A 23,626-nucleotide genomic window follows, 5' to 3' on the forward strand; every position below is an offset into this window, starting at 1 on the left:
GAATAGTGTATGATTATGCTGCTCCTCCCTTTTTCACTGCCTATCCTAGGGACTTGGTGGCCAACTTGTCTCAGCTGATGGTCAGAGAACATTTGCTGGCAACAGGGAGTAGATGGATCTTGCCTCTTTGGATGGCAATTCATGACCAAATGACCTTGAGGGAATCTTTTTCTCTTGGAAATCTAATAGATCAACCTGATCATGTCATTTGAGATTACATAGGTTATCCTCACCTTTTTGAACTATGCTTTTCATATTTTATTGCAATAGAACTCCTTGGGAGCAAGGAATTTTTGTTCTTGATGATGGGGTGTCTTTTTAGTTGGTTTTTTGCCTTTCTTTTTATCCTCAGTACTACACACTACCTGGCACAAAGAAGGTGCTTAATCATTGTTAACTGAATTTACAGACCTACGTTTACCTCTCCAGAGCACACTAATCTTTCTTTTTTTTTTTAAATTTATTTAAGGCAATGGGGTTAAGTGACTTGCCCAAGATCACACAGCTAGGCAATTATTAAGTGTCTGAGGCTGGATTTGAACTCAGGTACTCCTGACTCCAGGATCAGTGCTCTATCCATTACACCACCTAGCTGCCCCCATAATCTTTCAAGATGGGACTTCACATCTGGAATCAATCAGTCAGCAAGTATTGATTAGGTACCTTCTATAGTCACTAGGGATTCAAGTTCAAAGAATGAAGCAATCCTTTCCTAACAATAAACTTACATTCTAATGAAGAAGACAAGAAGTGTGTGTAAAACTCGATTTGGATCAATGTACAACATGGAAACAAAGTGAAGACTGATGGATTGCTTTCCGTGGGGGGTGGAGGGAAGTAAGAGGGGGAGAAAAATTGTAAAACTCAAAACTCAAATAAAATCTTAAAAAAAAGTACATATAAAAATAAATATATGAAGCTTAAAGAGGCAATGAAATACAAATATCTTTCAAGGTTAAATATCAATAGTTTGGGAAAATAATTACAAAATACTTCTCACACAAATAAAATCAGATTTAAATAACTGGGCAAACATCAACTACTCATGGATAGGTAAGAGCTAACATAATAAAAATGACAATTCTAGCAAAACTAAACTACCTGTTTAGTGCCCTGCCAATCAAAATTCAAAAACATTACTTTAATGTATTAGAAAAAACTGTAAGTAAATTCATATGGAGAAAAAAAAATCAAGAATTTCCAGGGATTTAATGAAAAAAGGTGCAAAAGAAGGTGGCTTAGCCTAACCAGATCTAAAATTCTATTATAAAGCATCATTCATCAAAGCTATCTGGTATTGGCTAAGAAATAAGAGTAATGGATCAGTAGAATAGACTAGGTGCAATAGTAGGAAATGATTATTGTAATCTGCTGTTTGATAAACCCAAAGAGCCCAGCTTTGGGGATAAAAACTCTCTTCGATAAAAACTGTTGGGAAATTTGGAAGTTAGGATGGCAGAAATTAGGATTAGACCAACACCTCACACCCTATACCAAGATAAGATCAAAATGGATTTCGGGATTTAGACATAAAAAAATATAAGCAAACTAGGAGATCAAGGAATAGTTTACCTGTCAGATCTATGGAAAGGGAAGCAGTTTATGATCAAGGAAAAGATGGAGAACATCATTAAAAACCAAACTAGAAAAACTTAATTATATTAAATTAAAAAGCTTTTATACAGCCAAAACCACTGTAGCCAAGATCAAAAGAAATGTAGTAAATTGGGAAACAATTTTTACAACTAGTATTTCTGACAAAGGACTTATTTCTAAAATATACAGAGAACTGAGTCAAATTTTTAAAAAACAAACCATTCCCCAATTGACAAATGGTCAAAGTATATGCAATGGCAATTTACACATGAGGAAATCAAAGCTATCCATAGCCATATGAAAAATTGCTCTAAATCATTTTATTAGAGAAATGCAAATTAAAGCTTCTTTGAGGTACCACCTCACACCTCTCAGACTGACCAATATGACCAGAAAGGATAAAGAACATTGTTGGAAGGGATGTGGGAAATCTGGGACACTATTACATTGTTGGTGGAGCTGTGAATTCATCCAGCCTTTCTGGAGAACACTCTGGAGTTATGCCCAAAGGGCAATAAAAATGTGCATACCCTTTGATCCAGCAATACCACTACTGGGCCTATACCCTGAAGAGATGATGAAAAAGGGTAAAAACATCACTTGTGCAAAAATATTCATAGCAGCCCTGTTTGTGGTGGCAAAGAATTGGATATTAGGTGAATGTCCTTCAACTGGGGTGATGATCAACCATCAGTGCAACATTCAGGGACAATTTGGGACTATCTGTGATGGAGAATACCATCTGTATGCAGAGAAAGAATTATGGAGTTTGAACAAAGACCAAAGACTTAACTTTAATTTAAAAAAAAGTAATCTTATTATGTAATTTTTCTATCCCTTATATTTATGTTTCTTCCTTAAGGATATGATTTCTCTCTAATCCCATTCAACTTAGATCAATGTATTGCATGGAAATAATGTAATGAGTAACTGCCTTCAGTGGGGGGGGAGAAATAAGATTAGGGGGAAAATTATAAAAATCAAAATAAATTTTTAAAAAAGTAGTATGGGAGAGGACTTTAGATGTTGTGAGGAACAAGAAAGGATGCATATAGAAAATTGTGCATGAGCTGCATCTTAAAGAGAGACTTTCCATGAGGTAGAGAAGTCAAGGAGAGGATTTCTGTAAAAATATAGTTTAGGTTCATTGTTGGAAGAAACAAAGACACACAGAATAGTTAACAAAAGGATGTTTATTTAACCATAATGTAAGCATTCAACAAATAGCAAGATAGATTCAGTGCTCCCTTGCCTCCTTTTAGAGACATGTCTAGTCAGTAGGGCAGGGTATGGTGACTCATTTGGTTTCCTCCAAGTCTGAAGGAAGTTGACTCTATGTAACTAAGTAACTAGAAAGCCAAATCAGTCAGGCCAGAGGCCACCAGTAACCTAAGGGCTTATTTGTGGCAAGGAGAATTCTTTTTTTTTTTAGCTTTATTTTGAGTTTTACAATTTTTCCCCTAATCTTGCTTACCTCCCCCCACCCCAGAAGGCAATGTGCTAGTCTTTACATTGTTTCCATTGATCCAAATTGAATGTGATGAAAGAGAAATCATATCCTTAAGGAAGAAAAATGAAGTATAAGAGATAGCAAGATTACATAATAAGATATCAGGGTTTTTTTTTTCTAAATTAAAGTTAGTAGTCCTTGGTCTTTGTTCAAACTCCACAATTCTTTCTCTGGATACAGATGGTATTCTCCATGCAGACAGCCCCAAATTGTCCCTGATTGTTGCACTGTTGGAATGAGCAAGTCCATCAAGGTTGATCATCACCCCAGTTGAAGGTCATTCACCTAATATCCAATTCTTTGCCACCACAAACAGGGCTGCTATGAATATTTTTGCACAAGTGATGTTTTTACCCTTTTTCATCATCTCTTCAGGGTATAGACCCAGTAGTGGTATTGCTGGATCAAAGGGTATGCACATTTTTATTGCCCTTTGGGCATAATTCCAGATTGCTTTCCAGAAAGGTTGGATGAGTTCACAGTTCTACCAATAATGTATTAGTGTTCCAGATTTTCCACATCCCTTCTAGCATTGATCATTGTCCTTTCTGGTCATATTGACCAGTGTGAGAGGTGTGAAGGGGTACCTCAGAGATGCTTTAATTTACATTTCTCTATTAAGTAACTATTTAGATCAGTTTTTCATATGACTTAATCGTTTTGATTTCCTCATGTGTAAATTTCCTTTGCATATCCTTTGACCATTTGTCAATTGGGGAATGGCTTGTTGTTTTTTTTAAAATTTCACTCAGTTCTCTGTATATTTTATAAATGAGTCCTTTGTCAGAAACATTAGTTGTAAAGATTGTTTCCCAATTTACTTAATTTCTTTTGACCTTGGTTACAATAGCTTTGTACAAAAGCTTTTTAATTTAATGTAATCAAAATCATTTAGTTTGTTTTTAGTGATGTTGTCTATCTCTTTCTTGATCATAAACTGCTTCCCTTTCCATAGATCTGACAGGTAAACTATTCCTTGATCTTCTAGTTTGCTTATAATATTGTTTTTCATATCTAAATCCTGTATCCATTTGGATCTATTCTTGGTTATAGGGTGTGCGGTGTTGGTCTAATCCAAGTTTCTGCCATACTAACTTCCAATTTTCCCATCAGTTTTTATCGAAGTGAGAGTTTTTTCCCAATAGCTGGACTCTTTGAGTTTATCAAACAGCAGATTACTATAATCATTTCCTACTGTTGCACCTAGTCTATTCCACTGATTCACCACTCTATTTCTTAGCCAATACCAGACAGTTTTGATGAATGATGCTTTATAATATAATTTTAGATCTGGTGGGGCCAAGCTGCCACCTTTTGCACTTTTTTTCATTGAATCCCTGGAAATTCTTGACTTTTTATTTCTCCTTATAAATTTACTTAGAACTTTTTCTTTTTTTTTTTTTGTAAGGCAAACGGGGTTAAGTGGCTTGCCCAAGGTCACACAGCTAGGTAATTATTGTCTGAGACCCAATTTGAACCCAGGCATTCCTGACTCCAGGGCCGGTGCTTTATCCACTACGTCACCTAGCCACCCCTTACTTACAACTTTTTCTAACTCATTAAAGTAATTTTTTGGAATTTTGATTGGCAGAGCCACTAACAGGTAGTTTATTTTTGGTAAAATTGTCATTTTTATTATATTTCCTTGACCTGTCCATGAACAGTTGATGTTTGCCCAGTTATTTAAATCTGATTTTATTTGTGTGAGAAGTGTTTTGTAATTGTTTTCAAAAAGTTTCTGAGTCTGCATGGCCTGGAGAATCTTAGTAGACATTGATTCCTCACAGAGAAAGTTTATTCTAGGCATGGAAGACAGGGTGGCAAAGACACACAGATAAGAGGTTAGGACCAGGTTTTTATGGTATTTTAAAAAGCTTAACAGAAGACATATTTGATCCCAGAGGCTATCAGAGGCCTGTGGGGTTGGTTAAATTGGAGTTATATGATCACTTCTCTGTTTAGGAAGAAAATTTACTTTGGTAACAGTGTATAGAATGAACTGGAGTGTTAAATGACTTGAAGTAGGGAGACCAATTAGTATGCTGTTATGTGATTCAGAACTGAACTGTGGTGGTAGCTGGATGAATAGAGAGGAAGGGTTGACAAGATGAGGAGAAGTAGTCCAGGATTGTGCTAGGATTGTGAACCTGAGATATTGGAAGGATAATTTTATCTGATTTTTTAAAAAACAGGAAGTTTGGGGGGGAAGATAGTGAGTTTGGGTGAAGATAAAGGGGGGAAGCCTCACTTTAATTTTAATAAATGCTTAATCATTGTTAAAAATTTATAGACCTAAGTTTATCTCTCCAGAGCACATTAATCCTTCAATATGAGACTTAAAGTCTGGAATCAATTAATCAGCAATTAATTAGGTTCCTTCTATAGTTACTAGAGATTCAGCTACAAAGCAGCTAATCAGTTCTTTTTTTTTAAGGGTTTTTTTTTTTAGGTTTTTGCTAGGCAATGGGGTTAAGTGGCTTGCCCAAGGCCACATAGCTAGGTAATTATTTAATGTTTGAGACCAGATTTGAACTTACTTACTCCTGACTCCAGGGCCGTGCTCTATCCACTGTGCCACCTAGCCTCCCCAGTTCTTGGTCTTATCCATTACAGCTGCCTACTCTCTACAGAATTATGTGCAGTGCTATGGAGAGACAGAAAAGAAAGAAGATGGTTTCTATTCATAATGGGCTTATAACTTAGGTGGGAAGATAAAACATATCCATGCAAAATATTCTTAGGTTTCTTATATTTACTTTAGGTCCATAAAATTTCATTGTTAGAGATATTTGAAATGGGCATATCTTCCCTAGGCACTGTTTTTTTTTTTCAGTGAAAATCCCTCTGAATCACACACCTCCTTTCTTCAGTCTAGGGCTGGATAGATAGATTAATGAAAGACCCCAAACTGCTCTTTCAGAACAACTTATGACCATGGAGTAAGGAAGAGAAAGAATTCTGGGAATTAAGGAGAATGAACATAGACTAGGGCAATCAGATGCTGGTGAAGCACTTTTATTATATTTCTTAATAAAGCAAAAATACAAGATGCGAGATCTTTTAGTTTCTTAGACGTACATACATTACTTATTCCAATCTCTTGACTGTCACTTGCCTATTTAGAACAGATTGACATTCTTCCAAAGTATTACCTTTTCTGATATGCTATTAAATGAGATAATCAGAGAGATACAAAGTGCTGTGAACACAGTAGTAGCTCAGGAAAGGATGAAATGACTGATGATTGGAGGAATCAGAACTACTTCATGGAAAAACTGCCATTTGAGCTAAACTTTGAAGAATGAGCAGGAATTGAGTAGGCAGAATCAAAGGACAGACATCCTAGGAAGGGGGAAATCATGGATCACCTGAGACTTCATTTTAAGACTCCACTGTGAAACTGGTCTCTTCCATCTCCCCCAAACTTGTTTATTGTCCATATAGTATAATTTACCAATTAAATGTGTGCTATCCTTGGCTTCTCTGTTTCTTGTATCCCTTCATAATACCCAGCACCATGTTCTGTGAGCCCAGCTAGGTGTTCAGTAAGTACAAGATGAAAAAAAAATGTCTTCTCCAGACTTGAATTTCATTTTTATTTTTCCTCCTCTCCTGAATCCTTAATATGAAAAATGAGAATTGCTTTGTTTGTACCTACTTTGATATTTAAAGTTAGATAGCCTTTCGTTTAATTTTTAGTTGTCAATGCAGTAGGAGACAAAAAAGCAAGACCTTTGTCTAAGACATGACTCCTACAAAGGAGAGTAACATTTTTGCAGGAAAGCCTGTATTAATTAAGCCCTCCCACAGAATTGACTTTTCTCTTTCTACTGTGGGAAGATGCAAAAGATCTTTACATTTTCCCATTTCTTTTGAGTCTAATTCAGCAGAGAAAAAGTATAAGCAGTAACTCCAAACTTCTCTCTTCCCTATAGGGAAGTACTACTCTGAAGTTTGGATCAGATGGTCTCTAAGATTCCTTCTAGGCCTAAAACTCTAGGATTCTTCTTATTCTTCCTCTTAAATAAGTACTTACACCACACCACACCTCCAAACCTCCCAACTAGTGCCTTCCTTGTCTTTATTTAGAATTGGGGGACAAATGTGGGGTAGGATTTTCTCTTCCATTTATTTCAAATTGTTTATATTTCTTGGATTCTTTGTATTTCAAATGAAGAAGTGGACTAACAAATATTATTGGTAAGTTATTGATTTCTCATTCTTATAAAGATCATAGATCTAGGGTTTGAAGAGACTTTAGCAACCATCTAATCCAAATCTCATTTACAAATAAGGAAATTGAGGCTGATAGAGGTGTAGTACCTTGCCCAAGATCAGACAAATGACAGACAGCATTTGGATGCTCAGGTGCTCTGATTGTAGAGAAAGTCCTCTTTCTACCATATTATGCTACTTCTAAACATTTTAGTAGGTTCCAGACCTTGGCAGTGCTATGTGAAAAAAAAAAAACATATATCCCAGAGCTTTTCATAGGTCATTGAGAGGACAGATTTATTTTTCCCATGAAACCACTTTGTACACTCCCTTCAGACCTTGGTCCGAAGAAATCAGAGGAAAGTGGAAGCAGAATAAAATGGAGTAGGGAAACTGAATAACTCATTTCCCCTGGTGGTATTTAAAAATCTACTCTCTGGGTTACTAGAGTCATTCATTTCTTAATTTCCCTTTGAGACCTTTACCTTTGTATTTCTGCTCCTGGGTAGCCTTATGCCACCAAGATAGACCAGACAATCCTTTTCCTTACTCTTCATATCCTTTACCATTGAAATGGCTGAGTCATTGTTAATTTTTCTTTAATAAAAACTTTTTATTTTGTTGATTTCAGTCACCGATTGACCTTTTTGTCACTTCCTTTTCCCCTTGTCTCTCTGTGCTTCGCTGGACATGGCCCATAGGGGAGTTCTCAGGTGTGTATCTCTCCTGTTCAGTGTCCTTATTTATTTTGGGTTCCTTTTTCCCACTTGTTGAATTCAGATGGAATGATATGGTATACACATGTGATACTCCCCTGCTGTTTACAAATTCCTGTTGACTTTGGGGCCTTTGTGCCACCTCTTTGCTTTTTACTCACCCACCTATAACTTAGTAAGCTTTCTTGGATTGCTCTCCCAGTTCCATTGGTACTATTCCTTATGTTTAACTAGATCTGCTGTGCTAATTATGTCTCTCCTATTAAGAGAGAAATTCCCTATTTAGATCAGTAATCTATTGAGGTAATAGAATAAGTTTTATTTTACTTCAGGTCCATTAAACTTACCCAGAGTTCACCTATTTTCCTCCTCTCTCATCTTAGATTAGGGAACTTAGAAGGCAAACACCCTGTGATAAATTCAGGAGGATCACAGGCCCTGGCTGTGATTTTTTGTAATTGGTTACTGACCTGGACTTTTTTAGGAGTCCTTCTTCCCAAATAAAACAAAAGGTGCTCTTACTGCCTACCTTTTTGCTACAGTCCAGATTCTTTGCTTTGTTGGAAGAAGATGCCATTTTCCTTGCCTTCCTATAAAGAAAATCCTGGGCTTCCAAACTCTGTGGCTAAAGAATGCTAACAGTTAGCTTCAACTTTTTCATGTACATCTCTCCCAAGTTCAGAATTTGTTTCTCTGTCTAAAAATGGCCTAAGCAACTCAGAAATTTTGATATATATTTTAATCCATTATTTTATATATGTTGTAACCCATGTATTTCTAACTTGCCCTCTTACTTTTCCCTGCTTCATATATGAGTAGTAGTCTTTGATATCATGAAGAAGGGAACAATGTATTGAATTCTTTCTAAATCTCAAAAATTAGCACTTTAACATGTCAAGGATAAGAATCTAATACTCTCCTGCCCCCATCCTGTTTTTCATCTTTTCCTTCCCATCCCCTCCTCTATGATCCTTTTCCAAAATGAAGTAACCCATGAGCACTGTGACTCACTGTTTGGTTTTCTATTTATGATGGATGTTTAATGGCTGCTTGTTTTTTCTTCCTTCCTTTCTTTCCCTTTCTTCCTTCCCGTTTCCCCAACTCCTTCCTATGGGATTGGGACGGCTCTCATAGTGCGGGATGATTTTTTTGGTAAGGCAAAGGCCATATTTAAGTGTATGTTTTTACCAGTTTCTGGCTTTTCCTCTTCACCCAACATCTTGTCATGCTCCATGGGTTTTGTGGTTTGGATTTGCATGGAAATGGTGTAATAGTGGTGATGGTGGGGCCTTTGGGGAGATAGTCTGCAGTCTGGGCTCCATGTCTTTGATTTGGGGTCTTTTCCCCATGTGCATTGTCTGCTCTGCTGCTTGAAATGTACTGTTTTTCTCCTTGGAATGCCTAGAGTGGGCTATTCAGAGAAGCCTTCTCTCCAGACTATCTCTCCCCTTTGCCTTATTTTCATAATGGCTGAGGCAGTCTCTGTAGGCTCCCCACCCTGACTCTCCTTCATATCTCCTGGGGACTCTGTACTATATACTATTCTTTCATCTTTGCCTGAGGCTGGATGAGGCAGGGCATTTCAAGTCTCCTGCTAAGAGGACACCAGCTCTTAAGATCTCTGATTCTTCACTAACTCAGGAAAATGTCCTGTTCTTGTAAGCACTTGCTAAATATTATTTATTGCTGTGGCCTAGGGCCTACTCTTTTGTTTTGCAAAGACAGAGGCAATGCCATTACTTTCATGGCAGAGGAGGTCAGATTGGAGATACCAGGGACTCTCAAAAACAAAACATTGTTTTTTTATTCATGTTTTTCTTTTTTCTTTTTTGGATGGCGTTAGAGAAGTGGGGGGGTGACTAGAAGAACTGAGACTGAAATAAGGTTTTTAATTTTTTTTCTATACAGTCTGAGTTTGATTATGCCACTGTCCTTTCTTACAGAATTGTTTTTAGTATATTGATTTTGTGCTGCTGTCAGATACCTTCAGGATTAGGATTTTGTCTCTGGTCCTGAAGAACTCAAGAGTCTTTCATGCCACGTGGTAGAGAAGACCACAAGCAGCCCCCACCTCTAGTCCCTTACTTTTTCTAGGGATAATGCAGAGGGAGAGAGAGCTCACTCTCCTCCCTTCTTGCCATCCCCATCTACTTTTATGAGACTCTCTCTAAGAGGCCATGGTTCCCTGCACTGTTGTAGCATTGTGTCTTCCCCTTTTCCTCTGGTCTGGGGGTGAACATACACTCTACAGTGTCAAGACAGTCCATTGAAATTCAGCTACACTTTTTCTTAATTCCCCCCCTCCCCTACATATTTGGGCTGCTTCTAATCAGTCTGGAGAGCTGCATTTGCCATCCCGTGTCCATCCCATCTCCTGGGGAAGGGTTCTTTGTTAAGTGCTGTGTTGTCCTCTCTATCCTCTTGTCACCATAGTGCCAACTTCATTCTTTTGGGGACCTGGGTACTTTTTTGTACTTGTTTATTAAAAATTAAAATTTTTAAAAATCTCCTATGAGGGATAAACTTATAAAATGTGGGATTGGGGCATAGGTTTAATTTCTTTTTGGTACCTGATCCCACATTCAGCAGTTTTTGTCCTAATATAAAAGTTTCTTTAAATTCAGACTGATGGATGCTATGCTGTTTTTCCATTTCCAGAAGAATTTTTCTCTACTTCCCAGTGCACTTTGGCTTCCTCCCCTTCAAAGTCTCCTTCTGAAGTCCTTAGGATTTTATTTGGATTCTCTCACTTCTCATTTTAAAAGTATTGTCACATCATCCAAAGTTGGAACCTCTCATCAGAAATTTGAGCTGTCTGATCAGAGGACCTGTGGGGATCAGATAAAACTGATCATGGCCAAGAGAAATTACTCATTCCATAAAGGTTCTATATACATAGCTCTTATTAGAGATTCAAACAACGAATCCCTAGGAAAATCACTGCAAGGGGCATCTGAAAAGTGAGTGGTTAACTTTGCAGAGCCATGTATCTGATCCCTAAAACAATGAATTGGGGGGAAACTTCAGAAGGACCAGCAGGAAAAGGGAATCTTAGTTTCTATTTCTACTGAAGTTTGCTCCAAGTATCCTTCCTCACCAGTGGTGATGACTGAATATTTTTTAAAGGACATTGTAAATGCAGCTAAAGATTGGCTGCCTACTGGGAATGGAACTAACAAGTAAATACTCTTTTTTTCTACTGAGATAGTTATGGCTATGCATGGTTGAAACTTCCTTTTTTGTTTTTTTGTTTCAGGAATGGGCAAAGAAGTGGGAAATCTGTTGCTGGAGAATTCACAACTCCTGGAGACCAAGTAAGAGACTATCTAGTGCACCGTTTTAATTAATGCACCTTCTTAAATCCCACTTTTCTGAATAGACTATTTCAGTAATTCTCGCACCAGGACCTGGGATACCTGATTTGAACCCCATCCTGCCCCATCTCATAAGTAGCCAGCTGCCGACACCTGGGAATGGTGGATAGTTGATATATTCTGTTCCTAACTAGACAGTTGTCCATTTTAAACTGAGACTCAACCGACTTTCCAGAACTCTGGACTCCTGGATTCAGTGTTGTTCCTTGTTTTTGTCTTTGTTTAATAAGTAGCTTAGATACAAGTTTCATAGGGTGTTTTTTAGCTTGGCCACTGTCTCTAACTCATATACTTGATCTCTGGTGCTGATGAAGTACTTAACTGTAAAATTGACTGGCCTCTCTATGAAGCTTTTTATATACTCTAGAAATAGCCCCACATGATTGCCTTATATTGTTGCTTTTTTAAAGAAATGCTTTGAATGTGGTGAAGAATGACCTGATTGCCAAGGTGGATCAGTTGTCTGGAGAACAGGAGGTCCTGAAGGGAGAACTGGAAGCCACAAAGCAGGCCAAAGCCAAAATGGAGACCAGAGTCAAGGAGCTAGAAGAGGAACTCAAGCGGTGAGGATGACAGACATCATCAGCTGGTTAGGAGGAAATGTTTGAAAATACAAGAAATACCAGAAACCTTTTTTCCACCTTGACTTCTCTGATAATCCCTTTTATTTTATGAGTTTGTTTAAAGGGAAAATGGATAGTTGTCAGTTTGCCCTCCTTTTCCTTAACTTCCCAGGTCTTTTTACTGCTTCTGCTCTTCCTCATACCTAAAATCCTACTGAACACATAGAAGGTGCTCATTGAATTCTTGTTGACTTGACTGTACCAGTTTTCTTTCATGTCTGTTCCAATATATCTTCATTATATATCCCAGATCTTTCCAACCTTTATTTTATTTCCTTAGATGAGTTAAGTTACCACTACCATTGATCTTGTATTTTCTCATAAACCCCTTGTAACTATATTCTTTCATCTCCATTCTGCTGAGATCACTTTCTTTTCAACATGTCTCAGCAAAGACTTATACTCCTAAGACAAAATTCCACCTAGAGACATTGGAATGGACTGAATTGGGGCCTGGCTGAAGAGTTCTCTTTATAAGTTTCTAATTCCTGAGTTCTTTTTTTTAAATATATTTTTCAGTTCTTTCTTTTCAATTCTCCCTTTTTTTAGTTGAGAGAAGATAAAAAGGATTCCCTGAGATTGTTGTTGATCTTTGTTGTCTTTTTCTTTCTTTCTCTGCTAGGATTTAAAGACTCGTTGGTATTTTGAGGGGTATATAGGTCTAGGTTATGACTTGCTCTCAAGCATTTCCACAGAAATAGCATTCTTTTGTGTTTCTCTTTCCTAATTGAGCTCCATTCCCACACACCACCCCAAAAGTGTCTCCTGGAAGACCTTATACAATGAATAGTGAGAAATGGGACTAAAGGTACTTCTTGGATCCCTTTTCTCTACCAAACCCCTCAAAAATCATTGTCCCAAACTTATCAACTACCTGTATTTGACTTTTCTCTCTACAGAGTGAAGTCTGAGGCCATCATTGCACGACGTGAACCCAAAGAAGAGGTGGAGGATGTAAGCAGCTATCTCTGTACAGAATTGGTATATTTCATTATTAAAATGCCTGGGCAATGGGTGGTAATGGGTATGTTTGTTTTCTCCATACATTCATCTTTCCATTAAATCACTTCATTTCCCCACCTGCTTCCTTTTATAATGTTCTCATGAATACTTCAGTCTCCTGCCGAATGCTGCAATGACTTTCTGACTAGAACTAAGACCTAATTTTTGATTATGTCTCAAAATATGGCTTTCCTACCACCCCCCAAAAGCTGGTCAGCTACAAGGAACAGCTGTTGTGCTGAAAGATAATCACATTGACAAGTAACATATGTTTATACATAGACAGACAGACAGATAGATAGATAGATAGATAGATAGATAGATAGATAGATAGATAGATATGTAAAAAACACTATTAAGTTATCAAGAATATTGATGTAGGCACACTCAGTAATTTCATGGTCCTTGGAGCCAGTTATATACATGTTCTTTGTCCAAGTATTGTGTTTGCCAAAACACTTAGCAATGTTCTCCTTCTCTACCCTAGAAGCTCCTTATTTCTTTCATCCCTGACTAAGGAGTTTGTTCTCAGTATTAGAACTTAAATGTTGAGGACTTAATTCTTCCCTGTGAAATGGCCCAGAGACTTAAAGGGCAGATTTCATGAGACAATACTTAAAACCCCAAATGGAAATTTTCTAACCATTAAGCAGATATGTCAATAATTGTTTAGACTTTTAGGGTTATACCCTAAAAAGCAATAGCTTCACCTCATTTTTCTAGACTGAGTATTAATTGACCTCACTCTCTTTCTTTAGACACTTTCCCTTCTACAAGGGGAAAATGGTGATCTGACTAAAATAGTAACTATGTAGAAGAAAGCTAAGAGGTGTGTACAGCCTAGGAGGACCAAGGGATAGGAAGAGGGATTAGCCTTCTCATTGTTAATTACATCACTAATGTTTGTCCCAGGCTAGTAATTAAAAATGAGAAGGGAAAATTGAAGTTCATGAAAGCTCATTCCAGATGCAGTTTGGACAATTACTTTTTTTTTCTTTTTTTTTTTTTGGTTAAGTGTAATCTTCTTGGCTTCGGACTTTTTGGGCCCTACCATTCATTGATCTTCATGTGTATGCTTCACTTTCCTTTCCTAATTCTGTGAAAAGGTTTATGTGAGAAAGAGCAATCCTAGTTACATATTGGGTCTTAGGTTTCCTCCCAGAGAAATCAAGCTGGTAGTTGTAAATCTTCTGGTGGGAGCAACCATCCCAGACAGCATTTGGCATCAGAATTACTGGAAAACCTCAATCCAACAACAAAATCAGACATTGTTGAGGGCCTACATATACCTTGAGCTGTGGGAGACATAGCTAAGGATCCCTGCTAGTGTATTATCTGTTTTCATTGACTATATTTTCCTTCCTAGCCAGTTCCCCTAGAATTTGAGGAGTCTTCATTAGATTGCAGGATATGTTGTCCTATGTCCATATTAATGAGTAGTATTATTTCTGTTTATTGCCTTCATCTTAACAACCCTACATGAACTCTTTGGACCTACTCTGTATGAACTCCTAAGAGACCCAAATCTATAATTTTCCCTAAAATGCCTTCTTATTCTCTCATATCTACTTAACTACTAATATTCTGCTTGTAACTTTTTAGACTCATGCTTTTTACAATGTGAGGCAGTGATTTGAAGGAAAAGATATCCATTTTGTGTCGTAGAATTTATATTGTAAGGGACATCAAAGGTCATCTGTCTGACTCACATTGAGCAGGAATGCCCTCTATGCTATCTTCATCTAACCTTTGTGCAAAGACTTCATTGGTCTCCTTTCACCACTCCCCCTAGGGGAAGATCCAGAGTTTGATGATGAAAAGATGAACTTTGCTTCTGGAATTCCCATAACCTAGTGACAGAATTCCTATCCCTTTTCCTTCCTGGTAATCTTATTTTTAATGGCTTCCTCCCTCCCATGAATTAGCTCATTGCATTTGGTGATGATCCATGGGAGAAATGCATTGGGTCCAAGCTGTCCCTGACAATCTAACTTTGTACCCTATGCACTATGGCTAATGGTCTAATGACTAGAGTAGCTACAGAACTAACCAAAGTATAGCATTTACCAGGAAAAAACTAACAATGTGTTCATTAACTCCTAGTTATTTCTGTACTAACTTCAACCCCTTCCCTCTCTTATTGGCTGAACAGCAGTGCTCCTCCCCTCTGCAGGACAACATTCCCATTGCCCAGCGTCGCCGTTTCACCCGTGTAGAGATGGCCCGTGTCCTTATGGAACGTAATCAGTATAAGGAGAGACTGATGGAACTCCAGGAAGCTGTTAGGTGGACAGAGATGATCAGGTAAAGCTAATGGGACAGTAATTATGGTATCCAGAAAAGCACAAAGACTTTTGGATCTTCATCTGTCCTTCTGTAGCTCTCCATCTTCCTCCCTTTCTCACATCCATATTTCTTTGATCATTTTGATCTTAAGGAGTCTATAATTACAGATCCTAGATTCTCAGAGCTTATTGACTATCTCTGTATTGTGTCATATGGTTTTCTTCAGCATTGGGAAGATACAGACTTCATCCTATTTTATTACTGCTGTCACTTAGTACCTAGTGAAATGCTTTGGCTTCAGGAAACCCTTACTAATAATTTGTAACAATTGAAACATAAAGGAAACCTTCTGTCTTTCCTTCCCTCACATCCTATAGTTCAAAATAGGTTAAGTTGATTGGAAACCTAGAAAGATCATGGCTGGGGCTCTTTACTGGAACCACACATTGACTTCTTGTCAAATTATCTTCATTTCTCTCCAGTTTGGGCTAAATTTGAATGAGGAATCTTCCTTACCTTGAGCCCTCCACTAAAAGGGAGAGTTCCTTTCCTTAGGACTGGTTGATCCAAAAGCCTAATATACTGAGACAAGACCTTTAGTGTAGGTTCCTTACTTTTTATTTATTTTTTTATAGGACAGTGGAATTAAGTGACTTGCCCAATGTCACACAGCTAGGTAATTATGTGTCTGAGACCAGATTTGAACTCAGGTCCTCTTAACTCCAGGGCTGGTGCTCTGTCCACTGTGCCATCTAGCCCAAGGTCTAAATCACTGTATCAGCAGACAGAAGAAAGGAAAAACTGAATGGCCTAGTGCCTATCTCAGAAGCAGTTTAAAGAAGATCTTAGTCATTGCATGAAAAAATTTTAGTGGCAAAACCTCACTTATGTAAAGAGGAAGATGTCAGATAATACCCTGGAATATTTCCCTTATAAGTGAGTTGCCTCTTAATAACTTTTTCTTTATTATTTCCTTATAGACAATTAAGAGGAAAGGGAGAAATGTGTTCCTGGAGTCCTTTTTTACCTGGTTTCTCTCTCTTTTTTAAAATTAAAAAAATTCTATTTTCAGTTCCAAAAATCTTTCCCTCCTTTCATCTCCTCCCTCAACTATTTAGAAGGCAAGAAATATAATACCCATTATACAAATGAAGCCATGCAAAATATATTTCCACAATAGCTAAAGGAGGGGGAAAATAAAGAGGGGGGAAAAAAACTGCTTCAATTCCCCCTGCACTCAGAGTCTGTCAGTTCTCTATATAGTTGTTGTTCATTTCAGTTGTATCTGATTCTTCGTGACCCCATTTGGGATTTTCTTTCCTTCTCAGATGGAAACTGAAGCAAACAGGACTAAGTGACTTGCCCAGAGTCACACAACTAATAAATGTCTGAGATCAGATTTGAACTCCTAACTTCAGGCCTGGCATTCTATCCACTGTGCCACCTCACTGCCCTGTCTTTCTCTAGAGATGGATAGAACTTTTCTTCATGGGTCCTATGGAATTGTTGTGGGTCATTGTATTGATCAAAGTAGCTAAGTCTTTCATGGTTGATTATCATACAATATTTTCTTAATTCTGCTCACTTTGCTTTGAAACAGTTTATTTTTTTAGTGGCTTGCCCAAGGTCACACAGCTAAGTAATTTTTAAGTGTCTGAGGCCAAATTTGAACTCAGGTCCTCCTAGCTCCAGGGCCGGCACTTTATCCACTGCGCTACCTAGCTGCCCCCTGCATCAGTTTATATAAATCTTCCCCAAGGTAGTCTTTCATGCCAAGAAATGAACATTGATGTCCTACCTATATGTCTACCACTGTACAGATTTTATCAGGGGAGACAGCACAGTGTAATAAGAACACTTGGGCGGCTAGGTAGCGCAGTGGATAAAGCACCAGCCCTGGAGTCAGGAGTACCTGGGTTCAAATCCAGTCTCAGAAACTTAATAATTACCTAGCTGTGTGGCCTTGGGCCAGCCACTTAACCCCATTTGCCTTGCCAAAAATCTTAAAAAAAAAAAAATAAGAACACTAGTCTGAAGTTTGGAAACCTAAGTTGTAGTTTTTCACCTGCTGTCAATCAATCAATAAACATTATTAATAAACAGTTTCCTGTAGCTGCTATGAGTGTTCCAAAGTTTTCAGTATTTGGAAACATTGTGCCATTGTTTGGGTAGCAACCTGTGTTGCCTTTTCCCCAAGATTTTCCCATTCCTTGGATATTTATTTCTAAATTAAACTTTGAAACAGGAGTAAGCAGAGGGTAGAAAATAAAGGGAAAGGGATAGCTCCTACTCTCCAGAAGGTTATAGGCTTCTGAAACATACCTGCACCTCATCCTGCACTAGGTTTTTATAGCCAAAAATGATGCTAGTAGAAGAAATAGAATTGCCTTCTTTTAGTTTTGGTGAGTGCCCAAGAAGAATAGTTTGGCTTTTTCTTTCCACAGAGCATCTCGAGAACACCCATCTGTCCAGGAAAAGAAGAAATCAACCATCTGGCAATTGTGAGTACTTAGAAGCCCAAAACAGGGCAGTTTACATGGAATGAGCCTTCAGGGCAGTCAGAAAGTCCAGGTTTTAAGCCTTCGTTGCCACTTGGGGTAAATTCTCTGAGTGTAGAGAAAGGGTTATTGAATGTGGAGTGGGTTTTATGATGGATTCTGATATTAACATTTACCTCTATGCTCTGTCCCTCCTGCCCCAATCTCTCTGTAGTTTCAGCCGCCTCTTCAGCTCTTCCTCCAGCCCACCTCCTGCCAAGAGGTCCTATCCATCAGTAAACATCCACTACAAGTCACCCACCACAGCTGGGTTCAGCCAGCGTCGCAGCCATACCATGTGCCAGATCTCAGCTGGCAGTCGCACCTTGGAATTTTTCCCTGATGAGTGAGTTTATTTCTTGACAGTGTCCCCTCCATTATTCTCTTCTAGACAGCAACCAAGGGAGGCAGGAGTTTCCCATAGTCCATTCTTTCTCTTTGATGCCAAGAATGTTGGTGTCTCAATTATTTGTCTACATCTTTATGGAGCTGCACGGTGTAAGGACATTAAAGAACACTCTGAGTCCAGAGATCTGCTAGCACTCAGTCAGCATTGAGTACCTGCTTTATGCCAGGTCTTGGGAGGTGCCTGGAAATTCAAAGTCAAAAGTGAATTAATCTCTGCCCTTGGGGAAGACAACAAGTACATATATAAGTATAGACACAGTCTATTCCAAAATATAAAGTAATAGAGTAAATTGTTAGAAACTAGAGCTTGATAGATTTATTGTTTTGTTGATTGTCTAGACAGACAAAGAAAATGCTAATGATGCAGGTTATGCTGAAAAAAATATATCATATATACATTTCCTCCCCCAGAGAGTCAATTATTAAACATTTACCACCACATCCCCATATAGGGTCCAACTTTTAGGGGACATGATTTCAAATTTGGTAATCTTAGAGTGAAATACAGAACTGTCTGTAGAAGGTTAGGGTACTGTGGCACTCATTCATTTATTCATTTTTTCGACAAGCATTTATTAAATGCCTGTTTTGTGACTTGGATGACCCTTTATATATTACAACTAGTCAGGCAATAGAAATTAATCAGAAAGTAGAGCACTTGAATCTCAGCATTTGATTGGGAGAATACTTCCCTGTTTGTGGTTGTAGGATTTTTGTTACCTGATTGAATTTCAGAAAAATCTCCAACATGAGATTCATTTAAGCTCTCATCTCAACAAATATCTTTGTCTATCGATTTTCTTCCAGAGCAGTACCTTGACACAAGACAGAGTACTGTGTTAGTACCAAAGCATCTGGTCATTCTTTCTCCTATTCTCCTCTCAAATTGTTCCCAGTTCATTAATCTGAGCATTTTATTTCCACATTGATTACTGGTATCTGACCAATTTGTTTCTTTCCTTCAGACTTACTTCTCCACCCTCTGCCTCTATTTCTAATCATAGATTGAGTACAATTGTCACTTCTCTTCTCAGTGACTGCACATCCTCAGCCAGGAGGGAACAGAAGCGTGAACAATACCGACAAGTCCGAGAACATGTACGCAATGATGATGGGCGGCTACAGGCCTGTGGCTGGAGCCTTCCTGCCAAGTATAAGCAGGTAATCCTCCTGACCCCCATTCACAACTTTGTACAAATAACAACCTATGCCCACTACAGAGAATCACACCTCCCCAACCAGAGATAGCTTTTTTTTAAGGTTTTAGGATTTTTTTGCAAGGCAGTGTGGTTAAGTGGCTTGCCCAAGGCCACACAGCTAGGTAATTATTAAGTGCCTGAAGCCGGATTTGAACTCAGGTCCTCCTGACTCCAGGGCCGGTGCTCTATCCACTGTGCCACCCAGCTGCCCCAGAGATAGCTCTTGAAAGACATCTGGCTCAAGGGAGAAAATGTCAGAGGCAGAGCTCCCTTCAGGTCCACAGATACTTTGTCATTTGACTGGCACTAGCCTGAATAAATATACAAGAGAAGCAATCAGCTACTAGTTAATCTGTTCAACTCTGAAGATAGGGAAAATCAAGAAAACCTATGTTACATGTAGGGGCATTGAAATTGTTCATGGCTAACCCTGGTCCTCCTTTTCTCTCCACTGTCTAGACTTTCAACACTGTGTAACTATTTCCCATCATCTGTTGGAAGCCGTATGATAATTTGACCCTAGACCTTCTCTAGGAGATGGTCACAATAATGATAGCTTGTATTTACTTTGCAGTTCAATTATCTTAAATGGTTACATCAGCTCAGATTCTGAGTCTCCTGGGAAATAGATATAGCTAGAGAGAGAAGCCTGGGGGTGAAAACAAAAAGAGTAGAGGAGAAATACAAAGTGAAAAGAGCACAAGGGAAGGGAGCCAATGGGAAAACTTACTCTCAGGCCTACCTTGCTGCAGGCCAGATCCATTTGTATTTGGCCCTCAACATGAGTTCTTTTCACTTTCTCAATTGTATAGATGTTTCTTAACATCTTAGAGAAAGATCAGATGTATTATCCTAAGATATGCTGTAGTCCAGTCCTAGATTGAGGGATTTCACACTTCCTAAATAACCTCCATCTTTTTTTTCCAGCTGAGTCCCAATGGAGGCCAAGAAGATACCAGAATGAAGAATGTTCCTGTGCCTGTATACTGCCGCCCACTAGTAGAAAAAGACCCTACCATGAAAGTAAGTGACCCAGTTCAGCTACAAGAAAGAAATAGGACTATAAGAGCCTTTTTATTGGAATCATTTTTTCTTTTTCCTAATGTCCTTAGCACCAAAATCAAAATTGCAAAATCTGAGAGTTGGAAAAAAAAAAACTACTTCAGAGACTATCTGTTTTACACTGGACCTGTGCAAGGATCCCTTTCACAGCATACCTGAAAAAAGATACCTAGGGGCAGCTAAGTGACGAAGTGCAGTACAGGCCCTGGAGTCAGGAGAACCAATATTCATATCTGGCCCCAGACACTTAATACTATTGCAAACATGAAACAATCATAACAGATTTCCAATATTAGCTATGTCCTTAAAAATATTTGCTCATTCAACATTCTGAGACCTTCATCTCTCCATCAGGAGGTAGGTAGCATATTTCCTCATTAATCCTTTGCAGTCCAGATTGGTCATTACACCACTAAGAGTTCAGCACAATAGTGTTCCACCACATATTTATATACAATAGCTTGTTTATTCATTCCCCAGTTTATGAATATCCCATTCTTTGCCTAAATCTAAGAGTCATAGCTATTTTTGTACATTCCTAGAATTTGTTTTGCTTATAAATAATCCCTGTCAATCTACTCTCTTTTTAATTCCACTTCCCCATTTTTCCCCTTTTCTCCCTGTTTCTTTGAGTGAACTATATTTCTGGACCCAGGAGTGTGATATATGTGTGTGAGGGTGTGTGTGGAGTGAGAATGGGTGGGTAGGTATTTCCTTCATAAGTTCTGGCTGCTAAATCATCTATGATCGTAACCATGACTCCTCGGGGCTTTTCTTTCTGGTTGCTTACAGAATTTTTTCTTTGACCTAGAAGCTCTGAATTCTGGTTGTGATATTCCCAGGAGTTTTTCATTTTGAGATTTCTTTCTGGAGGTGATTCTTTGTAGTTCCAACCTTATCCTCTGCTTCTGAGAGATTTGGAAAGTTTTCTTTTAATATTTCTTGAAACAGAATATCTGGTTTCTTTTTTCAGTCATGGTGTTCAGTTAGTTCAATGATTCTTAAATTTTTTTCTCCTCACTGTTTTTTTGAAAGTCAGTTGTTTTTGCTGTGAAATATCTTACCCCATTTTATTTTCCCAAGTCCATTTCAGTGAATGCAAATCCAAATTGGGATCTTTGGAGAGACTTCAGATGAAAAGTTTGATATTAGTGGGACATTCAAAGGTGGAGAATGGGTTTAATTTAGTCGTGTGAGTTAGTTAGACTCTGCACCAGGAGCTGTTACAAGTTTAAGACCACATCAGACTGTGATCCCAGTTAAGGAAGGCCAAATGTTAGCATCAGGAAAACCTGAGATCAGATCAGAGAAACTAGCAGCTGGAGAACTCTGAGCAAGCCACTTAACCCTTCTTCAGCCTCAGTTCCCTCATCTGTAACAATATTATTAATAATTATTATTGATATTTAATGTTATTTATTATTCTTAATCATTAGTTTATTAATACTAAGTTAACTAAATAAATTATTATCTTTTATATTTATATAATGTGTAAATGTAATTAATAAAATAATGTATAATAAATAATAAAATTTTATTAATTAATATTACTATATAACTACCTCATAAAGTAGTTATAAGAATCAAATGAGATAATATATATATATATCACTTTACAAACTAAAATATGATATGTAGTTTAGGCTGTTATCTTTATTATCTTAAACATGAGCAGGCTGGTCACTTCAGTTAATATTTATTTTATTTTTAAAAATATTTTGTTTATTTTTCTAACTACATGCAACAGTGGTTTTCAATGATCATTTTTTGCAAGATTTTGAATTTTACATTTTTTTCCCTCCCCCCTCCTCCTGAAAGAAAAAATCTAATATAGGCTATGCATGTAAAAAAGAATCAAATCAAATTGGAAAAAATTAGGGAAAAAACCATAATACATAAGATGATTTTTAAAAATTGAAAATGGTAAGCTTTAGCTTGCATTTTAACTCCACAGTTCCTTCTGTAGATAAGGATAGTATTTTCCATCACAAGTATATTAGAATTGTCTTTGATTATTGTACTGCTGAATTGAACAAGTCCATCATAGCTGATCATCTCACAATGTTGCTGTTAATGAATATAATGTTCTTCTCTTCTGCTCATTTCACGTAGCATCAGGTCATATATGTCTTTCCAGGCTTTTCTGAAGTCCGGCCGCTTGTGGTTTCTTACAGAACAATAGTTTTCCATCACATTCGTATACCACAGTTTGTTCAGCTCAGCTCTTCCTTAATTGATAACCATTTCCTCAATTTCCAGTTCTTTGCCACTACAGAAAGAGCTGCAATGAATAAATACATGTGGGTCTTTTTCTTTGGGATTTAGATGTAGTAGTAGTAGTTGTTGTTGTTGCTGGATCAAAGGATATGCAAAAAGGAAAGCCTTTAGGCATAATTCCAAATTGTTCTCCAGGAAGATTGGATCAGTTCACAACTTCAGTTAATATTTCCCAAGAAGTGCATACTATGTACAAGGGTAGAGAAACAAAAAAACCAATAATCCCAGATTCTTTAAGGATTTATTCAGTCGTTTAGCTTCCTTAGATAGCAACATGTCCAGTCCTTTGTATCCTCATTACTTAGCATAGTGCTTGACCCAGAAAAAGCACTGACAAATCCTTTTTCAATCTTTTATTGATGACCACCACTGGCTGCCTTTTGACCTATCCTGTTCTTTTCAAAGAAGGACTACTCTCCAAGAACCATACTTTAGTTATGATTCTGTTCTACTAATTCTCAAAAATACATAGTGTATCAGATTTACCTTCTTACATTAGGTTCTCCAGGTTGTTACTTATTATACTTTGTACATTGTATATAGACAACATGGGTATTTTGTCACTTTGAGCCATATCTGTTACTTCATTTTGGCAGAAAAACAAACATCTTACACACTCTGCAGATTACTACAAAAAATTCTCCCTGTTCTCCTTACTTTTTGGAAGCAAGATTCTCAGTCTTTTATCCATGCTAATAACTTTTGTGGTAGACTTCCCAGAAAGCTATTGATCCCAGGATATTCTCTTCTCACAGATAGCATAAACAGCTTTTTTTATGGTCAACAGGACTGCTCACTTAGGAAGAGGTGTCTAACTTAAG

The 23,626-nt window shown here is 37.8% G+C and overlaps 1 protein-coding gene across 14 annotated transcripts in view; it reads left to right on the forward strand.

Moving 5' to 3' along the window:
• The window catches only part of MAPK8IP3 (mitogen-activated protein kinase 8 interacting protein 3), a 93,650-nt gene that overhangs the window by 58,224 nt on the left and 11,800 nt on the right, over positions 1-23,626 (forward strand). For 6 of the 14 annotated variants that reach the window (XM_074197177.1, XM_074197179.1, XM_074197182.1 and 3 more), the window contains 9 exons: positions 8,023-8,034; positions 11,294-11,351; positions 11,822-11,974; positions 12,934-13,015; positions 15,189-15,340; positions 17,767-17,823; positions 18,035-18,205; positions 19,302-19,428; positions 20,394-20,489. In XM_074197177.1, the coding sequence (XP_074053278.1) occupies positions 8,023-8,034; positions 11,294-11,351; positions 11,822-11,974; positions 12,934-13,015; positions 15,189-15,340; positions 17,767-17,823; positions 18,035-18,205; positions 19,302-19,428; positions 20,394-20,489 (908 nt within the window). The remainder of the gene's footprint in view (positions 1-8,022; positions 8,035-11,293; positions 11,352-11,821; positions 11,975-12,933; positions 13,016-15,188; positions 15,341-17,766; positions 17,824-18,034; positions 18,206-19,301; positions 19,429-20,393; positions 20,490-23,626) is intronic. The other 8 variants (XM_074197181.1, XM_074197185.1, XM_074197190.1 and 5 more) reach the window with 5 other exon arrangements.

This window comes from Macrotis lagotis, chromosome 8, assembly GCF_037893015.1.
Source record: "Macrotis lagotis isolate mMagLag1 chromosome 8, bilby.v1.9.chrom.fasta, whole genome shotgun sequence".
Lineage (NCBI taxonomy): Eukaryota > Metazoa > Chordata > Mammalia > Peramelemorphia > Peramelidae > Macrotis > Macrotis lagotis.